Source organism: Muntiacus reevesi, chromosome 2 (genome assembly GCF_963930625.1).
Source record: "Muntiacus reevesi chromosome 2, mMunRee1.1, whole genome shotgun sequence".
Classification (NCBI taxonomy): Eukaryota; Metazoa; Chordata; class Mammalia; order Artiodactyla; family Cervidae; genus Muntiacus; species Muntiacus reevesi.
The window spans coordinates 136,545,190-136,567,274 of record NC_089250.1 but is presented as its reverse complement, the minus strand read 5'-3'; the positions used below and the strand labels follow the sequence as shown (position 1 = coordinate 136,567,274).

Sequence of the window (22,085 nt, the reverse complement as noted above, 5' to 3'; positions counted from 1 at the left end):
GTTGTCAATATTGCATAACTACAGAAGTTATACAGACTCTGGTAGGGTTTAACTGAATGCTTCAACTTATCAGATGGGGTTTTTAAAAAATTCCTAGGCTTTCCTTTTTGTAGTCCTGAGATGTTTCAGGAGATCCTAAGGTTCTTCCCCACCAGCGTTATTGAGATATAATTAAAACATGACATTGTATAAATGTAAGGTATACAACATAGTGATTTTATATATGTACACATATAATCCTAGGGTTTTAAATACTACCCACTAGGTGTTATGATTAGTTTAAGTCCTGTTTCCATTGTCTGTTTTCTTGTAGAGTCTTTAGATGACTTGACTAATCTGGTGGTAAAGTTATTTTCTGAAGTAGAGAACAAAAATGTCCCATTGCCAGAATTTCCTGAACATCCTTTCCAAGAAGAACATCTTAAAGTAAGTGCATGTATTGCTAGTATTTTTTTTTTCTGTTTTAAATTTATGGACATAATATATGCCTAGTTTGCCAAAGAGTACATAGAACATTTTAGAGGTTTCATTATTTATATGTTTTTTAATGTTTGTCTGGGTAGTCAAATGAGATCAGTTTCACATATACTAGAGACGAGTATCACCAAAAATGTAACAATATGTTCTGATCTTTTCATGCTAAAAGTAGTTTTGGTAGCTATAACCTTGGCAGACTGTAGAAGCTGGTAAGCAGTGCCAGAAGGCAAGTATCCAAAAGTATTGAGCCACATGGTCCAGGGGACCAAACATGGACCGCATACCAACTGTAATGAAATCCCATTAAGAAAGAGCCCAAGTCATTTATTTCTGTTTGGTCAGTATCATTTTCTCTGACAATTGATTCTCTCCTGAATTTGGGATTCTTCTGTGAAAATCAGGGTTGTTGTTTGTTTTAAATCAGTATTCTTCATAGTTTGTAAATTCTTTTTTTTTTTTTTGATAGGATTTGTACATAGCTAATCTTTTGTGGTTTGTTTTTTTCCCCCAGCAACTTTACAAAATAGTACCCATTAAGGATATTAGGAATCTTTATGTGACATTTCCCATACCTGACCTTCAGAAATACTACAAATCAAATCCCGGTCATTATCTCGGTCATCTCATTGGGCACGAAGGCCCTGGAAGTCTGTTATCAGAACTTAAATCAAAGGGTGAGTCTCTTGGGTCCCAGCTTCTGAGGGTAGTACCCCATCTCCATCATTTTTTTTTTTTTTTTTTTTTACTCTGGCTCTCATTTCTCCTAAGTATTTCCCTGTGAAGGGATATTTTCAGATGAGACTATTTAGAGTTAATGGGAGAGTGAGGTGATGGTTGTTAGTATGCTTTTTTTCCTTCTTTGAGGTTTTTGTTTTTGTCTTTTTTCATAATTTGTTTTACCCTTTTGGTATTGAGCAGTGAAGTTTAAATATTTCAAAAGATATTGTGGCCCATGTTTTAAATAAGATAGAGGTTAAAAAATGTAAATCTCATATTGTATATTGTTTACCATCTCTATGAAATGAGCTGAAACATTTATCTACTTTTATCCATCAAATCCATCAAAGGGTGTATTAATACTAGGATCAGTCAGTAGATTTCCAAGGTTCCTCTCCACTCAGACTCTGTATATAGCACTTAATAAGCACAGTAGTCTACTCTTGATTTGGGAAATGATTTGAAGAGTCCCAAGAAAAACTCCCAACCCCTAAAATTCCTTGAATCTTTTGCAGTGCCCGAAACTGTTTTTCTGAACAGATTTTTGCCCAGTCTTTTCTGCCGAATGCCCTTCTAGTCTCTTGGGAATGTATAGAATGAATTTTTTTTTTAATTCCTTGTCTTAAAAGAAGATACACAAGCAATCACGTTGATTTCCTTTGACTGTTACAGGTTGGGTAAATACTCTTGTTGGTGGGCAAAAGGAAGGAGCCCGAGGTTTTATGTTTTTTATCATTAATGTGGACTTGACTGAGGAAGGATTATGTAAGTATTGGCCATTTTTGAATGAAAATTGATTTTTTATGATTAACTTTTATTAACTTATTTATGCTCTGGATCTGTTTTTTTGTTGTAAAGCTATAAAGACTTTAATTCATACTGTTTTATCTGTTGTAACTTGGCCTCCATTTCATGGGTGATTTTCCCTCCTTAACATCTGATCATTGTAGCACTTGTAAAATGTGTACTTGACTTTTTATTTGCTCATTTATTACCCCAAAGTCCCTTCTGTCACAAATTCCAGATCTTGGAAGGCCATGTATGTGGGACCCTAAACATAGTCACAGGGAGGTGAGAAGTACATTTCTAAGGTCTTCTACCTACCTGACTTACCTTAGGAGTAAACTCCTTGCTTTGAAGGATTTGAAGACTGAATGGTTTTTAAGTGTGCATTCTTTTTCCAGTACATGTTGAAGATATAATTTTGCACATGTTTCAATACATTCAGAAGTTACGAGCAGAAGGACCTCAAGAATGGGTTTTCCAAGAGTGCAAGGTACTTTTGTTTCACCAAAATTTTTCTTATGGAAAGTTTTCAAGAAACAAGTATATGTGAGTTAATTTAAATGTAAGGCCCAGTGAAATTTTTAAAGTTTTTATTGTTCCTAATTTAAACTCTAAAATTTTGAAATGCATAGTAGCTTTAGTTAAGGCCTAGTCTTAACTAGTCTGCTTGGTTACCTGACACACAATTAAGGGTTGAGGCATCAAGTAGCCTCTTTTTAGGAGGAGAAGGAAAGAAACAAATAGATTGCTTTTCTATCCCTGAGAAGGAAGCCAGGAGCTTCTTGAGCTTTTATGTACCAGTGTTTACTCCAGTTCTCTGAAGCTGTATCTAAAATTTGTATTGAACTCTCAAAGAAACAGTGAATTATTACATATATTATTGTGTTCTTAAAAGTGATTTTATTATTGTATGTAAGGAAAAGCCTGTCCTTTTCTTTCTTTCTTTTTTTGCCTAGAACAAAAGGTATTTGTCTTTTAAATTTTTAAAGACTTCTTTTAAGAGTTTTTTTTTTTTAACATCTACTTTAAGATCTATTCAAGACTGAAATGTATTTTGTTTAAGGGTATAATCTCTGTTTGTGAAACTTAGGACAGTAACTTCTAATCAGGCTACAGTTCTCTAAGAGGGTCAGTAAAGTCATCATCTATGCAACTGATGAATCTCACAGGGTTCCTTCACAGTTTTCCTAATTCTTTGACTAACAGTTTCAACATTTAGCCTATAGAATCATGTTCTATATTTGTTATTTTCATTTGTGTTCTGTACATTTCTAAATCAAGCATAGCCATTTTTTCAGAAAGTGTGATAGTTACATATGGAGGAAAATGGGAGGCAAACCAACCCCCACCACCAAGGAAAAAAGTATTTCTAAATAACAGGTAACATGTCTAATTGGATTAACTTTTCATTTTAGGACTTGAATGCTGTTGCTTTTAGGTTTAAAGATAAAGAGAGACCACGGGGTTATACCTCTAAGATTGCAGGAATATTACATGTAAGTTTATTGTTATTTTACTCTATACTTTGGCACATAGAGTGTTTCAGTGATCCTATATATGTTACTTTCAGTACTATACAAATCATAAAAATTGAAGCTACAGTGTAAAACTTTAGACTTTGTAGCAACTAGTAAACTCTGATGTGAAGACATATTTAAAATCTTAATTTTCACCATCCTGGTAATCATCATCTGTAATATTTTCATTACATAGACATCATGCTTACTGGCTTTGTTCTGCTATGTACTACTTATGTGAAAGCTATAAATCACCCACTTTTCTCTGTTTCTGTTGCTATCACCCTAGTATGAGCTACCTTCATTTCTTACCTGTATTACCATCATCGACTCTTACCTGAGTTCCGTGTTTGCCGTCTCCCCAGCTTTAGTATTTTTTCCCTGCCTCAATGATCTTTTGAAAACCCAAATCAGATTATTTCACTCCTCTGTGTCAAGCCTTTCAGTGGTTTCCCATCAGAGTTGAAATAGATCTAAATTTTTACCTGACCCATAACGATATCTGACTCCAGCCTCTCACTTGACCGGATTCCACATCACTTCCCCTCCTACCTCTCTCATTCCCATTCCACTCCAGCTATCCTGGCTCTTTGTCTAATCTTTAAGCATTTAGTTTGTTCTTCCCTCTCAGGGCCCTGTCATTTGCTGTTTTTTTCTGCCTGGAGCACTTATAGTTTTTGCATGGCTAGGTTCTTCTCGTTTGGGTCTCCACTCGGATGTGTCTCCTTTAGAGACACCTTCCCTGACCTCTCAATCATGACCCTGCCCCTTTTAAATTTTCTTTGTAGCATTTTATCAATATAATGACAGTATTAGTTTGTTTATTGTCCGTCTCCCTCCCAGTTAGAGGACTTCCCTGGTAGCTCAGACAGCTAAAGTGTCTGCCTACAATGAGGGAAACCTGGGTTCAGTCCCTGGGTTGGGAGGATCTCCTGGAGAAGGAAATGGCAACCCGCTCCACTATTCTTGCCTGGAAAATCCCATAGACGGAGGATCCTGGTAGGCTGCAGTTCATGGGGTCGCAAAGAGTCGGACACTACCGAGTGACTTCACTTTCACTTCACTTTCCTCCCAGTTAGAACATGAGCTCTTTAGAGAGCAGGGACGTCATTTGTCTTACCTACCATTGTACCTACGGCAGCACCTAGAACAGTGCCTGGCACAGAGTAGGGTGTTCATTACATACTTGTTGAATGAATGAATCAGTCTGTCTCAGTAATTTGCCCTTACTAAAAAGCATCTTTCACATTATTTTTCTTTAGTAACTGAAAATATAAGCCATTTTTCCTCCATAACAACTTTCTAAATGCTTGTCTGATTTCATTCATAGAAGTTTGAGTAGAAATTCTATTAAAATATATATACTTTATATTAAGAATCCTGTAGATGTCAGCATTTAATCACCAAATTTTTTTAATCAACACTCAGTTTTTAGCTAGAGGTATTACTTGTTCTCTGAAAAAATGTACTTTTGTTCTCTATAACGTAAGTGTATTTGGGGATTAGCTGTAAAGTTATCCCACAATATGAAACTGTTTAAAATGTGGTAAGAAAGAGAAAAGATTCAGAAATCTTTATAATGAAATAAAATTTAATTGGAGGGAAGCAGGGGTGTAAAATAGAGGATTTTATGTGTTAGAGATCTGTTTGCTTTAATAAGTTAAACTGTATCATAGCCTTGCACATTTTACTTTTGTATTTATTTTCCTTTTAAAAAGTATTATCCCCTAGAAGAAGTGCTCACAGCTGAATATTTACTGGAAGAATTTAGACCAGATTTAATAGAGATGGTTCTCGATAAACTCAGACCAGAAAATGTCCGGTGAGTCACTCTACAGATTTTACTGTTACATACTAGATTTTCAGTGATAGTTAGAATCTGAAAATTTGAAATTGTGAATAAAATGCTTTTAGACTTTTTATCAAGCATGATTACAAAAGTAGAATCAGTATAATGATCCAATACCAAACTTCAGCAATCAGTATATGGCTAGCCTTTTTGATCTTTATCCACACTTCTTCACTCACCCTTCCTCCAGTCTTGATTATTTTAAGTCAATATCTTGAAAACATGAAGATTCTTTAAAAAAAAAAAAAATCATAATTTCATTATGAATAAGATATAATAATAGATTGTCTTAACCTGGCTTCATCCTAACTCTAACTCCCAAAATGTCAGCTCATTTGTCTGGTTTTATAAGCAAGTGAGGACACCTTCTGTTTTTTTAAGTGAAAGTAAGGATTACGGTCTCAATGCTTCTGACTGGCTAGTGGTTAATCAGGAAATCAAAAATTGGAGGAGCTGTTAGGCTAACAAATATTTCTATTAGAGGAGGATCAGCCCTAAAGAGCTTATGAGCTACCGCATGATATTTCTGCCTTCAAATTGAATTTCATCTATATTTTCTAAAAGTCAAGAATAAAAGGTATATGTCTGATTGGCACATATTTTGCATATTTTATTTTTCTCCCCTTTTGAGCACATATTTCCAGAATTCTGGGAACTTGGTGATTGAGTAAATATTTTTTTGGAGCTGTCATTTTACAAATGAAATCAACAATCTGATAGAACTTTTTGAAAAGATCTTCTGACAGAACTGTTCTATCAGTCATTTTCCTGGTTACCATTGTTTGAACTTTTTCAGACATATCCTAGCAACAAACAGTAGAGAGATTAAATTAAAGGAAATATTATTGGTGGTTATACAAAATCAGTACATGTGGTAAAATGACATAAAACTGTACACACACATTGTACCAACAACAATTTCCTGGTTTTGATATTATAGGTAAAATGTAACCATTGAGGGAAACTGGGTAAAGAGACCACAGGACCTCCCTGTACTATTTTTGCAACTTCCTAACTATAGAAATATGTAACTATATAAAAATAAAACATTAAAAAAATGTTTAAGTATTTACAATAGCAACAAAGGCATAAAATACTTAGGAATTAATTTAATCAAACAGTGCCAAGAGATATTAAAAACCTTGCTCATAGATGAGGAGACTTGATTTTATTGAAATATCCATCCTCTCCAGTTTGATTCACAGACTCAATGTAATCACAATCGAAGTCCTCATAGGCTTTTTTCCTTAAGCTATTGGTAAGCTGATTCCAGAATTCATATGGATCTACAAAGGACTTAGATTACTTGGAACACTTTTACACAGGAAAAGAAAAGTTGGAGGACTAAAACTGCCAGATCTGAAAGCTTACTCTAATGCCATAGTACTTAAGACGATTATAGTACTGTCATAAAGACAGACAAATAAATCATTGATTTTTGTGCCTAGATTTTTGTGCCTTTTTTCTTCCTCTGTTGTCTATCTTTTATTTTTATTTATTTATTTTTTTATTAGTTGGAGGTGTTGTCTATCTTTTAAAAATATGATTTAATATTGTGTACTACTAGTAAGAGGGTAGAATTTGTCTAGTTGAATCCCTTGTTAAATGTGGTGAAACTGAAGCCCGGAGACTTGCGTAATTTAGATCTTAACTGTGATTTTGGCAAGATCTCAAAGAAAGAGAGTCATGGTATCAACCAGAATTTGTTTCTGATGGCCAGGTCTGTGCACTTCCTACCAATTCTTTTTTAAATTCATCACAGTTACCTGTGAAGCCTCTTCTCATTTTTGGCTGTCTTCCCTCTTTTCTGTCTCAGGGGTTGGTTGCAAAGGTGTCATGAGAATTCGTCCCTTGGGAATGATACTGCCTTTTAATGTCTATAGTAAAGATAATTTCTGAATGGGTCCCATCAGCAGCGGCAGCTATTCTTTCCTCTGAACACTTCTAAGTGACTGACTTGAACTCAGCAGTCAGCATTCATTCTAGCCCACTGTTTCTTTTTCTTAGTATTGTAAGCTTCAGTATGAAACTAGAGGATCGCTTTCTCTCATATTCCCAAGGATCCTGTCAGTACCACGTGCTATGCTGTGCTTCGTTGCTCAGTTGTGTCCGACTCTTTGCGACTCCATGGTCCGTAGCCCACCAGGTTCCTCTGTCCATGGGGATTCTCCAGGCAAGAATACTGGAGTGGGTTGCCATGCCCTCCTCTGCTAGTACCATATCAGTAGCCATTTCTTTGTAGATGGGATTAAAGAATAGCATTGCCCCCCCCCCCCCCCCGACACACATTTAGGAAAAAACTCATGGAGACTAGGTTGGTTTTTTTTTTATTAGAATAATTAGGTTTCCAGCAGATGGTCTAAGGTGCTGCAGTGTCCATGCCACTTTTTCTCAGTTGCCTGCAGTTAAACATACTGTAGCTCTCTGTGGTGTACCTCAGTTATTGTGCTTTTTTTCTCCTAATTGAGATCCTCTTGTGCTTCCACACTCTGATTTGTAGATTTCTATATGTTTGCCATGTGTCTAAGCTGTCTCTTCTGTTATTTCCTCTTCATAATTTGTTTGAAAATACATATTCTATCATTTTATTTCAGTTTTTAATTCCTCAATGATATGCTAATTCTTGGTCTCTCTTTTTGTTAGGCCAATATTTAGTATTTACCTAGTTTGAGGAGCCTCATGGTAACATTTCACCTGTTACCCATACACTTTACTTTGCTATCTAACCATCCAGATCCCTCAGGATTGTACCTAGTAAATTGTCCTTCTACCCTCTTTTTAACTTACTCGTCAGCCTACATTGTCTGCTACTTTCTGTGTCATATGGTCATCCTCCAGAACATTTGGCAGCTTTCCCTGAGTTTTTTTTCACTTTCTCGCTCAGAACTGAGTTTAAAGTTTCCTTGTTCCAGAAGGCAAGTCCACTGCTGAATGAATGCCCCAGTCTTCATAAGTTGTAATCAGTTCCCTTGTTCATTATTCTGATACATGGGGCTGTACATGCTCTGATTCAGGGAAATCAGAGGCATCTATGTAATAAACTTTCAAAATCAAGCATGTCATGGAAGAGAAGATGGGCATACCACCTCTCTACCATGTAATTCTACTTCCTAACACATTTTTTTAGGTGTCTCCCTAAGAATTAATCCATTCATTCTTTGAGAAATCAGCAGGGGTGGAAGCAGTTTCCATGACTGAGTCTTAGCTGGTTCTGTCATGTATTGAGTGCATGTCCTTAAGAAACATCACATACTCTTCATGTGGCCATGTGAGCTCTGTGTACATTACACGTACCCCTCATAAGGGATTCTCAAATTGCCAACATGGATACAATATCTGATCTCTTTCATCTGTTAGACCCTTGGATTCTTCTGTGTGTTTCTGTGGAACATATTCTTATTTAACATGTTTTCTAGAACACATAGTGGTCAGTGGCAGCTAGACCAGATCCAGAATACCATAAACTAGAAGATTAAGTCAGTCGTTCTAACAGACAGGTGAGTCAGATTGCTTGTAATATTGACCCTGAAGCAAGTGAGAAGGCCAAATCCAACTAGCCAGGTAGACTGTTTTATCTAGAATGAATAAGAAGTAGACGGTGGTTCTGACGGTCAGGCACTGGGGTTGAGGCAGTCCAGTGATGGGCAGGTGTTTGGAACACAGAGATTAGGATTCTGAAAATGAATGTGTGTTCAATAGAGGGGAGTTTTGATTGAAAGGAGTGGACTTTGAGCTGTGATACTGACATTCAGAGACTGGAACCTAACCTCTGGAAGGATAAGTGAGAACAAGCAAGAATAGACATGAACTTAGTTGTCTGAACTGGGACATAAAGAAGTGAAACCAATAATAGGACTGACTACATGGCAAGCCTTCCAAGCTATTGGCTTAGCACTCTGTCAACACGATTCAAAAGGGTTGCTCCCAGTCTGGCGTTGAGCCAGCTAGTCAGAGTGAAATGATTCTAACTTTGATAATTAAAAGGCAGCAACCTTCCCTAGGACAGGAGCTCCACTGGTACAGAGCTTCTTCGGCTTCTTTTCTTCTTACATTTTACCTCTGCCTTCCCTCCCTAAACTATTTTATTCCCCCTTCTCATTTCTCTTCTATGAAGTTCCTACTATCCCATCAGAGAAAGAAATGTTTTTCTTGGTCCTGTCCCCATCTCCCCTGGCAGCAGGAAGGCCAGTGTAAATATAATACATACAGTTAATTGATGGCAGTGTCTGGCAGAAAAAAAAAAAACAACAACCAGAGTACAAATTAGCAAGTTACAGTGAAAGAATGTTTTTAGTTTTTTTGATTTTCTGAATAAGCCAACAAGTTTTCTAAGCCATTTTTGTAACCTTGGGCCTGAGCTGTTCCTAGGAAGGAGGACTTTGTTGTGCTTTTTCTTTTTTCTTTAATATTTTTTCTTCACATGTAAATCCATGGCTGATTCAATTTGTTGTGCTTTTTCAAAGACTATTTTTCAACTGACCTTTGTTCCTTTTTTTTCCCCCCAGCTACTCTTCTTTTAAGATTCTAGTCAGTAGCATTCATAACAAGAATCTTCTTTGCAAGCGGTTTTTCACACCCAAAATGATGGGCTGTAATCAAAGGGTAACAGAGACTGTGATCAGAGACTGCTGTACATACATGGCCATTTCACCTAAGCCTCATAGAACTCTACTTGGTCTTAGAAGCCCAACAGTCTTGAACATTTATTCATATTTTCATGAGTCGGATTCTATAAATTTATGTATACAGCATGAATTTATAGATTTTTTTTTCCATCTATTTCTAGGGTGGCAATAGTTTCCAAATCTTTTGAAGGAAAGACGGATCGCACAGAAGAGTGGTACGGAACGCAGTACAGACAAGAAGCCATACCAGACGAAGTCATTAAGGTAGGGCCCGCCCGTCTGTGAGGGAGCCCGATGCGTGAGGGGCACAGGAACGGGAGGCCCCCGGGTCAGCCAGTTCCCAGCCCAGAGTATGGAGAGCCGTGGCCCAGTGCTGTCTGTGCCCTCCCAGGAGGAGTCAACAGGGAGGTAGAGAGCTGGAGCTTAGGACTTAATGAAGAAGTGACACTAAAGCCATCTTCTGACATGTCTGTCAGACCAGCAGGACGGTTAAACAGACTTCAGCCTTATGCACTCAAAGATTATTGGAGTTCACAGTCCACAGGGATGCAAAGGCACCAAGACAGGCAGGAAGAGATGGAAATAAGGAACCTGAAAGACAGATGCAAGGGTTTCTGAGAGCTCATGACCTTGCTCTGAACACACATGGGGAGCAGTTTCTGGGATTCATACTGTCTTCACCTTAGGAGGGGCTATATCTTATGCCTCATATTGTATTATTGCTCTTTTCGTCAACATAGGATCATCACAGTTTGTTTCAAAACAGGTATGTGTAGTAAATAGTATGTTGCTGGTGTTAGACATCAGGAGTCAGGATTTTGTGTGTGAGTCTTATCTACTTGTCCAGTGCTTTTTCTTTTTTGGTTTTCATTGGCTATGTAGCTTTGAGATTGTGTCCTTTATTCATGGGAAGACATCAGAAAACCTTACTCTAACTAAATATTAGTTAAACTTTTAACAATAGACATTTCTTAAAGGTAGCAGGGTAATGACAAAATAGAAAAAAGAATAAGAAAGAAAGTCATTACTGATACTTCTCTGACATAGCTACAGCACAGGAGGAAATGACTGAAATCCTTTAGTGTGTGAAAATGTGCATCTTACTAAGCTGTGAGAGTAGGTGATCTCCCATGGGTTAGTGCTGGATGTGAAGTAACCCCAAAACAAGAGAAAACCCCTGTTCACCTAATTCTGACCGTGACAAACCTGCCCCAAATGGAAATGAAAACAAATTGATCTGGAAGCTCAGTGGTGAAATTACTTGCTGAGTGCTTACCATTCCCTACGATTCAGCCATTCTGGAGACTTAAGTTGCTACTTATAAATGATGTGGTCAATTTCCCTACCATCCCAGTGCCAAAAGATACAGATGCAGGAATCAAAATAGAACTGCAAGAGCTGCACAGCTATGCGACATCAACTGGAGACCAGATTACTGAACCCAGAAGCACTGGCAGTTGGTTTTTTTTTTTTTTTTTTTTTAAGTAATAAAAAGTCTTACAAGTCAGAATTCATCAGTTGTGGCCTGACCAGTCTCACTTAGCTTTTGGAAGTAGCCCATGGAACAGACCCAACCTGCAGGTTGGGTCAATCCTATTCTACAGTTAAGCTGACTTAAATCTCAGATTTGTCATTAACCTTAGGCTTGAAATACTGGTCCACTTGGAAATTCACATGGTCATCTGGGAGAGGAGTGGGCCAGGCTTCAGAAGTGAAGTGAAAGAAACCCTCTTTAACCTAGTTTTCAAGCTATACATGCAAGTAACTTAGTATAGCTGAAAGTTTAACTCTTAGACTAACCACCTGTTGTCTGGCAGTTGTGGAAGTATGTCTCCGTGCAGGTTATTCTCCATTCTCTAAAGAGCTAGAGCAAATGTGATCTTCACACATTAGCCTCCGCGTTCCATAGTCTCCGGTTGTTCCTTCATGTCAGCTGGTCATTTTAGAGATGTGTAAAAAAGAAAGATGGATAGATAAGTGTAAAACCTTGATTAGTTCCAGAGATTCCAACTCAAGTTTCAGGAAAAGTCATTGCTAGATTTTGGAAATAGCCTATACATATGGTGGCAAAGAATGCTGATATTTATTCCCTTAGTGTTTCCCTGGATATTAAGCAAAATGAGTGTTTTAAACTCTTAAATCAGATTCTAATCACTTTTGTTTGTGTATTTTTTCACTCTTCATCCAGAAATGGCAAAATGCTGATCTGAATGGGAAATTTAAACTTCCAACGAAGAATGAATTTATTCCTACAAATTTTGAAATTTTGTCTTTAGAAAAAGAAGCAACGCCATACCCTTCTCTTATTAAGGTAATATGTTAGAATCAGTGATATTAAAGTTAGGGGACAGACCTATTACATGGAGGGGACTAGAGAGAGGGTTTCTTTCATTTGGTACTATGTTGATTTAGGGGGCTCCCACCCCAGAGATAACAGAAGATTTGCAGAGATAATAGCTAAAAAAAAATATTAAAAGGCTAAAAATGTCAAAGCAAACAAAGCTGCTGTATGGCATAGAATCTAGGGAATTGTTTGCTTTGCAGAAAATAAAGTAGTAAGTCTGGACTATAATTCGTCTGTTGAAAGATATAACTCAGTGTTGAAAGCCTTTCTCCTGTGTTCACTGAAGACCCAGTAAGGAAGTAGACTTATGCTGCATCATGAAAGCTAAAGATAAGAAAGAATCTCTAAAGCCTGGAAGAGAGCATATCCAGGGGAAGCTGTTGGATTTCCTGCCTTTATAAACAATTTTTTCTCATTTTGAAAGAGTGGCTGTATGAAGTTAGTGGAGTTATAAGTCTGTGGAATGAATGATTGAGAAGGGAGTTTTCTTCCTCCAAATGTTCTTGTCATGTCATTATTTCACACCTTGGGTAGATTGTGTGGGAAAATGGATCAATTATTACAGCACATCCTCTTTTCTAAACTTCAAAACTAACTCTTTATAAACTTACTTCCATAGACAAACATCTTTCTTTCCCTTCAGAAGACCTAACATTAAGTCATTGAGACAAGAGTTAGTGTTTAGGACTATGAAATTTATCTCAAGTAACTAGATTACTAGTGAGATAGTCACTTTTCTTTTAAAAATTATATTTTAATGAGTTAAAGGTTAGGTTATTCAAAGAGAAAGCTTATTTACTTTTCCTGATTTTTTGTTGTGTTTTATTTTATTTTATTTTTTTCATATACAGTCATCTTTATTCAAGTTCACAATTACATTAGAAATTGATGGATTTCTTTAAGACATGCAGATTCTCATGGGCACCTACTTTACACTTTTAAGACTGATAGAGGTCAGTATCTTAGTATCATTACATCAAGTTTTCACCAGATAGGAAACCTGAAAAGATCTCTTGAGCCTTCCAGGTCACTCTACTCTCTAAGACCTGCCCATATGGTCTCTGGCATTTCTTGTAAATTTCAGTAAATGCCTGGGCAACAGAACACTATAACTCTGCTGGGTTTTAAGGTACAGTTTCAGGGGTTAAATATACCTATACACTTCCAAATCTCCCAGGCTTATCTTCAATTAATGTATTACTCACTTTACTTGGTGTTTCAGAAGGTAAAGAATCTACCTGCAATGCAGTAGGATCTAGGTTCAAGCCCTGGGTCAGGAAGATCCCCATGGAGAAAGGAATGGGTTCCACTCCAGTATTCTTGGCTGGAGAATTAAGTTTTATTTTACTAATCTCCCTGTCAAAGACAGACTCCAAAGCTTTGCTAACTGAGAAATTGGTGAGGCTCCTCTTCTCTCCTCAAATCCAGTTGTATTTGGAATCCTAAACGAAATGCTAGATACAAGGGTGTAGGACGAGAGTCTCTCCCGAAAAGCTTTTGTGTGTTTTAAATAGGCCATCTTAGGATAAAGTAAGGAGAACACTAAACCATTTATGTCTCTTCTCAGAGTTTCAAAGTAGTTTCAAGTGAACTCTAAGACTTTATATAATTTGGTATAAATGAGTGAGTGGAGAGTCGAGGGAGTGGCTTATTTATTCATCCTTGGCTATATTAGTTATCCATTGCTGTGTAACAAATTATTCTAACATTCAGCAGCTTAAAACCACAAACATTTATTTTTTCTCATGCAGCTTCCAAGAGACAGGAATCTGGAAGTTGCTCTGTTGGGTAGTTCTGGCTCAGGGTCTCCCATGAGAGAGACAGTCAAGCTGTTGGATGGAGCTTTGGTCAACTGAAGGCCCAACTAGGGCTGGAGAAGTCTCTTCCATGTTCAGTTGTGTGGTTTAGGGAAGATCTTAGTTCTTCACTGCATGGGCTTCTCCATAGAGTTGCTTGACACAGCAGCTGGTTTCCCCTAAATGTGAGATACAAGAGGGAAAATGAGTGATTGAGATGGGAGCTGCAGAGTCTTTTTATAATCTAATCTCAGAAGTGTCATACCATCACATCTGCTGTATTCTGTTGGTCAGACAGAGACCAACCCTGGTCTAGTGCAGAAAAGAGGACCACACAAGGGTGTGAATTCCTGCAGGCTGGGATCTATGTGGCCTACCTTGGAGGCTGGCTGCCTCATACCTACCCCCCAAGGACTCTTGCATCTGCCTTCTAACATCGAGAAAGATAGGGACAGGATAGTTGGTATTGATTTCTCTTGTCTGTCTCTTCCTCCGCTGGGTCCCCATCTCTTTGCCCCAGGGTGAGATAAGAGGGTAATTTCTCTCTGCTGCTAGAGTTACCAGTCATCTCTCCAGCTTCCCATCTGCTGTCTCTTGGAGAGTGCTTCAGAGCCATGGGACAGTAGCCTCTCCAGAACAAAACTCAGCTGTTGCCTCTGTTCTCCTCCTCTTGAAGAGAGATTTGATTGAAGATTTTTGTCAAATGTGCCTATATTTCCCTAAATATATTGTGTTTCCATCACAGGATACAGCTATGAGCAAACTCTGGTTCAAACAAGATGATAAGTTTTTCTTGCCCAAGGCCTGTCTCAACTTTGAATTTTTCAGGTATGTAAAATGAATCTAGCTACAAAGCTTCCTATAAAAATCAATATTTCTAAAAGTCTTCTTTGCTTCCTTAAGTACCTATGTCTGGAAATAAAAAGGAATTAGAATTATTTAGCATAGACCAGGGAAGGCTGCATCTTCTGTTAAATGGTATTTTAGGAGCCAAGGTTGTTAATTCTTCCTTTCCTTTGAGGAGCACACTCTTCAACTGAAATGATTTATGTTAGCTATTAGGAGGATCTTCCTGACCTTGAGGATTTTGAATCTGGGAAGGCTATAGATTCACCAGAAGTTCACTGAAAAAAAGATTAAATAATCCAGGGTGGTTTTTTGTTGTGGTTTTGGTTCTGTATTCCTAGAGTTTGTCCAGAAAAAAGGTAGTAGCTACTAAATGATCTTGAGTCTCTTCCAGTCCTTTAGTTGTCTGGAGCCCTTAGATTTGCGTCCTCTATTTCTGACTTGGTAGAAGATGTTTAGTAAAATTTATGAATAATGCTACTGTTGCAGTGATTCCTCAATATAAATCTTTAGTTCATCTCTGTCTTCTTTATTTGTGTGATAATGTTATCATTCAATTCAAATTTTACTCTGTGAGTTTGTACTCTGTAATTTTATATTTCTAAAATTCAGTGGTCTGTGTTTATTAAAAAAAAAAAAAAAACCCCTATCGTCATCTAATAATGTTCACTATGATGATCAACTTTTTCATTAATTTTTGTTTGATTTCCTTGGCATGAAATTAAAGCTGAGATGTGTTTTAAATGTTTTGGAAGAGGGAAAAAGAATCTCTAAGTAAAATGTTAATAGCCACCAACAAGTATGTTGAGATTGTAGAGATAGCAACATTGTTTATTTATAGCCTGAGATTCATAGATTATCTAGAGCTGCACAGAGATTGTTGCTTTTTCTTTTGTTTTTTAAATATCAAACCTGAACTTTCTGATTATAGCTTGCTATTGGCAAAGAATATTACAAAGCTGGTTTTAGTTTTTGATAGTTAAAAGTGATATTTTTTCACACTCTAAGCAGCTTGCCACACTTTGCCATTTGGCTTTTATGATTTGGCTTCAGAATATCTTTTGAGAGACCATTTGACATTTTTGTATTCTCTAAACTTCCCAGCGTAGTTCTCAGAATTTAAAATGTCTGCTTCCTACCAGTCCATCTTGGTGTTCTGGTCTCTCTAGAGGTAAACACTGTTAAGTTTCTTGTACATTCTTATAGAAATTTTCTGTTTGTATACATCCTTTTAATCTTTTCAGAAATAGGATAGTATCATGCATACATATAGGTTTTAAAACTCTGTGATCCATATTTAAGCACATAACATCTGGTTACAAAATAATATGTTTTAAATGAACAAGTGAACCAGGATTTAAGCATTCCACTTGAATCATGTTCTCTTTTAAAAGTTCATTTAGGACTCTCTCCAGTTCACCAGCAAGGCTGGTGTTTCAGAATTTCTTGGGATTGTGTTCTGAGCTTTAGCGCTATGGCTTTGAACTCCCAGATCTGGCTTTGTCTGGCTTTTCACTTCCCCCTAAGAGTGGCTGTGGGGACAAGCCCTCTTGAGGATTCTCTCTTGTTTTGGTGCTTTTGTTTTTGTGAGCTGTGCCAGTAAGTTTTCTGAACTGCTATTTACCTAAAGAAGGAAATCTGTCATTGTGTATAATAAATACTTAAAAAACTAAATGACAGAGTACTATTTAGATTTGCCAGGTAGAGAATGTTTGTATAGCTTTGGGATTTTCTCTTTGATATTAATTTCTCTGGGGCTAAGCATTTTACCCCTATTTCTACATCATTATCAGCTTTTGATAAAATTGTTGCTTTGCTCTCAGTGCATTGGTTATATTTACTGTGCTTTGGATAAAATGAAACTTATAATTTGCTGCCAGACAAACCAAGCCAAGAGGCTGCCTCAGGTCCTTTGCACTGGCTATTTCCTCAGACTGGAAAGTTCTCCACTGAGATATCCCCAGAGCTTGCTCCTTTGCTTCTCAGGCACAGATGTCACCTTATCAGAGAGGCCTTGATTAGCAATTTTATAGAAATTAGTAATCTTCCTATCCTACCTATCACTCCTTTTCCTCTTATCCTCCATAATTTTTCTCCACAACACCATAACCACCTGATGTATCATATTTAAATGTGGTATTTGCCTCCTCCAACTAGACTCTAAACTCTGTGAGGTCAGGAACTCTGCCTGACTTTTCTTTCTTTATTCCCAGTACCCAGAGGAGTGCGTAACATTGTAGTAAGAATGTAGTACATGTTGAATGAAGGGATCTTTTACTTGCTTGTCATAAAGGTAAGCAGTGTAACATAATCAAATGAATAGGTGATTTGACTTAAATCTGAATCCTAATTCTGTTCCTACCAGGCCAGGTGACATGAGGAAAATGATCTTATTTGAGAAATGAAGATTTAAAATTAGGTGATCTCTGCTGTCTTGCACTCTGTAATTGTTTCTTCTCTCGTTGCTGTTTCTCACTTAAAAATTTTCCTGTTTTATAAAAAAAAAATTTCCTATGTTAATATTTTTTTCCTGGTTCTGGCTGCAATTATGTGATGGATATTATCTGTTCCTTTACTGACAGTGTTCTAGTCTGTTGGTTTAGGTGGAAACTCAGAGATGTGCTAATATTTTCACAGGTGTCAATTTTTCTCTTTCAAGTCTCAGTTTGTCTCTTTGAAGTTTATGTAATCATAGCACACACAAACTTCTCAGTCTCATCCTTTTGTCCACCGTGGGTATGTATGGCTTGCTTAGAGGAAGAAAGAGGATGTGCAGATGCTGTGTCAGCTCTGTCGGCCATGCCTTCTCCTACCAGCCTAAACATAGGCATGCATTTTGTCCTATTCCTACTCCTCACCTACCCAGTGTTTCTAACTTGTCAGTTCTACCACGCCATCTGAGGTAATAAGCAATTCCTTTTCTCTCTTCACTACTACCAGTATACATGGCACATTTCAAGCTTCTTTGTTAGACATCTTGTTGTTGTTGTTGCTGTTGTTTTTACTCATGAGAAGAGACAGATTCAAGAATTCAAAGCGTATCTTCAGGAAGTTATTTTAACCAGTGTTCAGTTCCTTGATCCATCTCGAAAGGCCATATCACATTGGGAAGTAATAAATCAGCTATTTTACTGTCAACATTTTCTTCCAGCCCATTTGCTTATGTGGACCCCTTGCACTGTAACATGGCCTATTTGTACCTTGAGCTCCTCAAAGACTCACTCAACGAGTATGCATATGCAGCAGAGCTAGCAGGCTTGAGCTATGACCTCCAAAATACCATCTATGGGATGTATGTAAGTACCCATGTCTTAGAGCCTTCCACTCATCAACATTTTTTATATTGATTTGATGGAAGCATTTTTGATTGAGGGTATGAGTTTTAATTTCTTTTTAAAAAATCTTTGTGGCTAATCATATTTTCTTATCATTTAATTTTTAAGTTAGCTCTTAAGTATTCAGCAATATACATTCATATTCTGCAAATTTTCCTTGATTTCTTTTTTTTTAAACATCTTTCATCAGATCACCATATTTTTCTCCTCAAAACAAAATTGGACCCTGATTTAGGTTTAGATCTCACCCATTCTGTATCTGAAGTCTTGGTCTTTGATGATAGAGAATGAAGTCTTCCTGCCATTGTAAAACAGAAGGTTGGCTTATACTGTTTCCCTAGAAATTTAGATCATGAGGCTGCATATTCATACTCTTCGGTCATGTTTCTTCATTACCATGCCACTGCTTGAGGTATCAAAGCATTTCTTTTGTTTTTCTTTTTGTTAGTCGCTACATTTATGCTGATCCTCTCCATTGCAACATGACATACCTGTTTATCAGGTTATTGAAGGATGATTTAAAAGAGTATACATATGCAGCACGCCTCTCAGGTTTGAGCTATGGCATTGCATCAGGAATGAATGCAATACTTGTAAGTAAAATGAAAACCAAAGAAAAGGCATCACACCGTCTAAGCATTATGTTGAGCTTGGGAAAACTATTAACTTCTGCATTTTAAACCAAGAAGATTGATGGTTTTTTCCTTGCAACTTTTTAATGGTTGGAGAACTCAAGTTAGTGTTAGTTCCACTAACAAATGTTTTAGTAAGAGTTTAGTGCATTTTGTGAACATGTATGTATGCTACATTTATTTGCATGTTCTTCTGCTTGAAACATTTAACATATTAATCCTTAATCCTGAAAGCATGTTGTTCTTCCCATGTATTTGAATATATTAGCATCTATAAGTGAAAGATACCTGTAGTTGCTGTTGTGGTGCTCAGTTTTACTTATAAGCTTCTTTGTTGTCTTTTTTTTTCTGTTGACAGTAGTAGTAAGTTCCTGTGTTCAAACACATCTGACATTTTTATTTAATTTATTTTGTAGCATTAACTACTTTAAATGTGTTTTAAAATAAGCATTATTAAATGCATCGCAAGAAATAACTAGATCCTTTCTGTTGAAATCATTTCTCTTATGTTTCCAAACTTACACCTCATTTCCAAATTAACACTCCTCTTCTGGCACACATTCATCTTCACTTTTCTTGAAAATGTATGTTTCCATAAAAACTAAAATGAGAGCATGTGCTATGTGCTCTAATTCTATACAAAAGGTCTTAGGTTTTTTAAATTTTATTTGCAGTGACTTTTTTTTCTTCACACAAGTAACTTTTCTGGTAGTTTCTGTTTAATGTATAAGAATGTTTGTAACTTAACCATTCTCAGAGACCGGGGAAATTTGGAGCCCAGAGAACAAAGTAAAATTCAAATAGGAAAGTAATAATCTATGGCTTATTTTTTACTGTTGACTTTTAGTAGCATATTACCATTCAGTTAATCATTTTAATTTGTGACAAAATGGGCTTCCTGCTAGTTGTCAGTCTAGTTCCCACAGTTCATGATGTGTTCTCCATGGTCAGTGACCTTCACTCTTGCTGAGGTTCTTGCCTATCAGTTTTCATCAGGTAGAGACTTCCAGAGATATTCTAGTTGCAGTGTATTCTCTACTGCTGTGGGTGCCACCATGTGGCAACATACAGTAGAAAATAGGCTTTCCCTGCTTTTCAAAATGTTATGGTTTCAGAGACTATTAAATTGTCCTCAGGCAAAATCCAGGTGGTACATACATAGTATCCTTACTTCACATCTGTTTTGCCACTAGCTTTTGGTACATCAGCAGAACTCATTAAACAAGCAAGTGGTATGACATATGGATCCTTGTTGGGCAGCTCAGAACAGGGAAAGTGGCAAAATGCCACATAATACAAAATTGGGACTGCCTGATTTCCTAAAAGATGATTTTTTAAAATATTTAAATAGAAACACTTTGGGGGCATATCCAATAGTTTGCTAGATAATATTCCCCTATGATGTTTACCTTCTTAACACACCTATAAAAACCTTAAGCCTGCCATTCCTTAGAAATTCTTTTAGAACATTAAACTTAAAGTACATTCTATAATTAATGTGATTTAATGAGAACTTGAATTTTGATGATATAGTGTGTGCTGCCATAGTTTGGCACCAGGTAAGTTTTCTTGTTATTGTTTTTGTTTAGGAAAAGCAAAAATATGCTTTTGGGTCTTAGTAAATAAAGATGATTAATGTTATCTTCCTAAATGTTAAACTATATTTATGAGAAAGGAAATTCATTAAACTTGTTTTATTTTTATTTTGATACACCTGGTTTGGGGATTTCCTAAATGTTTAAAAGTCAAATTTAAGCTGTTTCATGGTATTTTTAGACTTTTAATATCCTGAACTCTTTCTGTAGCTCTCGGTGAAAGGTTACAATGACAAGCAGCCAATTTTGCTAAAGAAGATCATTGAGAAAATGGCTACCTTTGAGATTGATGAAAAAAGATTTGAAATTATCAAAGAGGCAGTAAGTTTTCTGAACTTATTTTTATTTTTTTAATTCATCAGGTAATATTGCCATGTTATGAACATTATTGAGAAAAAGGTGAGGAGGAAAAGAAGCATTCATAACTCTATGTCAGTCATTTCATCCTATCTTTGCTAGATCCTATATTTTTCCCAGAAAGCCTGGGAGAGTCTGGTGAACACCTGGCCTCCTTCTCTACAGGGCCTAAGAGCTAGGAATGCACTTTCTTTCAGAAGGGAAACTGAGGTAGATCTAGTAGCTTTCAGGGACTCCTTGAAGATTTTAAGATTTCAACCTCCATTTAAGAAGAAGCTTGATTCTACAGGCTGGGACTTCAGCCTGACATGATAGCCTTGTCACATTGGGGCAGACTATTTAGGCTTAATGTATCTGCCACTTAACTTCAACTCATAGCTGGCCCAGTAGTGGATATATGGGATGTATAGCTGCTTTAAAAGCCAAACTATGACCTTCATTGTACACCCAGAGAAATTATCATCAATTTTCAACTGAAGATTCAGTAGTGTATATATATACACACACATAGCCATGTTTCTTGATTAGGCTTTGGGGATGACCTTGTAGTGAAGAATTAAAGGATGCCTAGAGATGGAGACCTTGAAAACTGGGGATAGCTTCTGAGGGATGAATGAGGTCCCACAGTGAAGGCTGTACATGTGAAGGAAGTACATGTCAGATGCTGGGGGTAAGGGAGCAGGCTAGACAAAGGAAAAGAGTGCTCTTTATTTTAAGGATCAGAGAGGGGTTTGTCTAATCACATAAATTCAAAACGGAGGAAGAAGCCAATATCCCACATCCCAGTAGCACACAATTTATGCAAATTGAAGTTTGATTATAGCTGCTCTTTAGAAATGACTTTAAAAGGATGGGATAAAATTAACAGACCCCTGTCTTCCCTCACTAGTATATGCGATCTCTTAACAATTTCCGAGCTGAACAGCCTCATCAACACGCCATGTACTACCTCCGCTTGCTGATGACTGAAGTAGCCTGGACTAAAGATGAATTAAAAGAAGCCCTGGATGGTGAGACTCTTTCTACTTATATCTTGATGCTTTCTTGATTGTTTTCTAAAATCATTTTGGTTTATCCTATTACCTACTGTTTATGCTTTCTAATAACTTATAGTTCCATTAAAAAAGCCAGCTGTGTATACTTTCTTTTCTTTTTTTTTTTTTTAACAAAAACAGTGGTAGCCTTTGAAGTGGCTTTTGTATTCAGGCA

General features: G+C 36.9%; 1 protein-coding gene across 5 annotated transcripts in view; it reads left to right on the top strand.

The window, feature by feature from the left end:
* The window catches only part of IDE (insulin degrading enzyme), a 92,537-nt gene that overhangs the window by 53,178 nt on the left and 17,274 nt on the right, over positions 1-22,085 (top strand). For 3 of the 5 annotated variants that reach the window (XM_065922918.1, XM_065922916.1, XM_065922920.1), the window contains 12 exons: positions 314-426; positions 989-1,151; positions 1,867-1,959; positions 2,379-2,470; positions 3,396-3,476; positions 5,216-5,319; positions 10,133-10,235; positions 12,160-12,282; positions 14,857-14,939; positions 18,109-18,253; positions 20,730-20,840; positions 21,766-21,886. In XM_065922918.1, coding sequence (XP_065778990.1) covers positions 314-426; positions 989-1,151; positions 1,867-1,959; positions 2,379-2,470; positions 3,396-3,476; positions 5,216-5,319; positions 10,133-10,235; positions 12,160-12,282; positions 14,857-14,939; positions 18,109-18,253; positions 20,730-20,840; positions 21,766-21,886 — 1,332 coding nt within the window. Of the gene's footprint in view, positions 1-313; positions 427-988; positions 1,152-1,866; positions 1,960-2,378; positions 2,471-3,395; positions 3,477-5,215; positions 5,320-10,132; positions 10,236-12,159; positions 12,283-14,856; positions 14,940-18,108; positions 18,254-18,740; positions 18,886-20,729; positions 20,841-21,765; positions 21,887-22,085 lie in introns of all 5 variants that reach the window. The other 2 variants (XM_065922919.1, XM_065922917.1) reach the window with 1 other exon arrangement.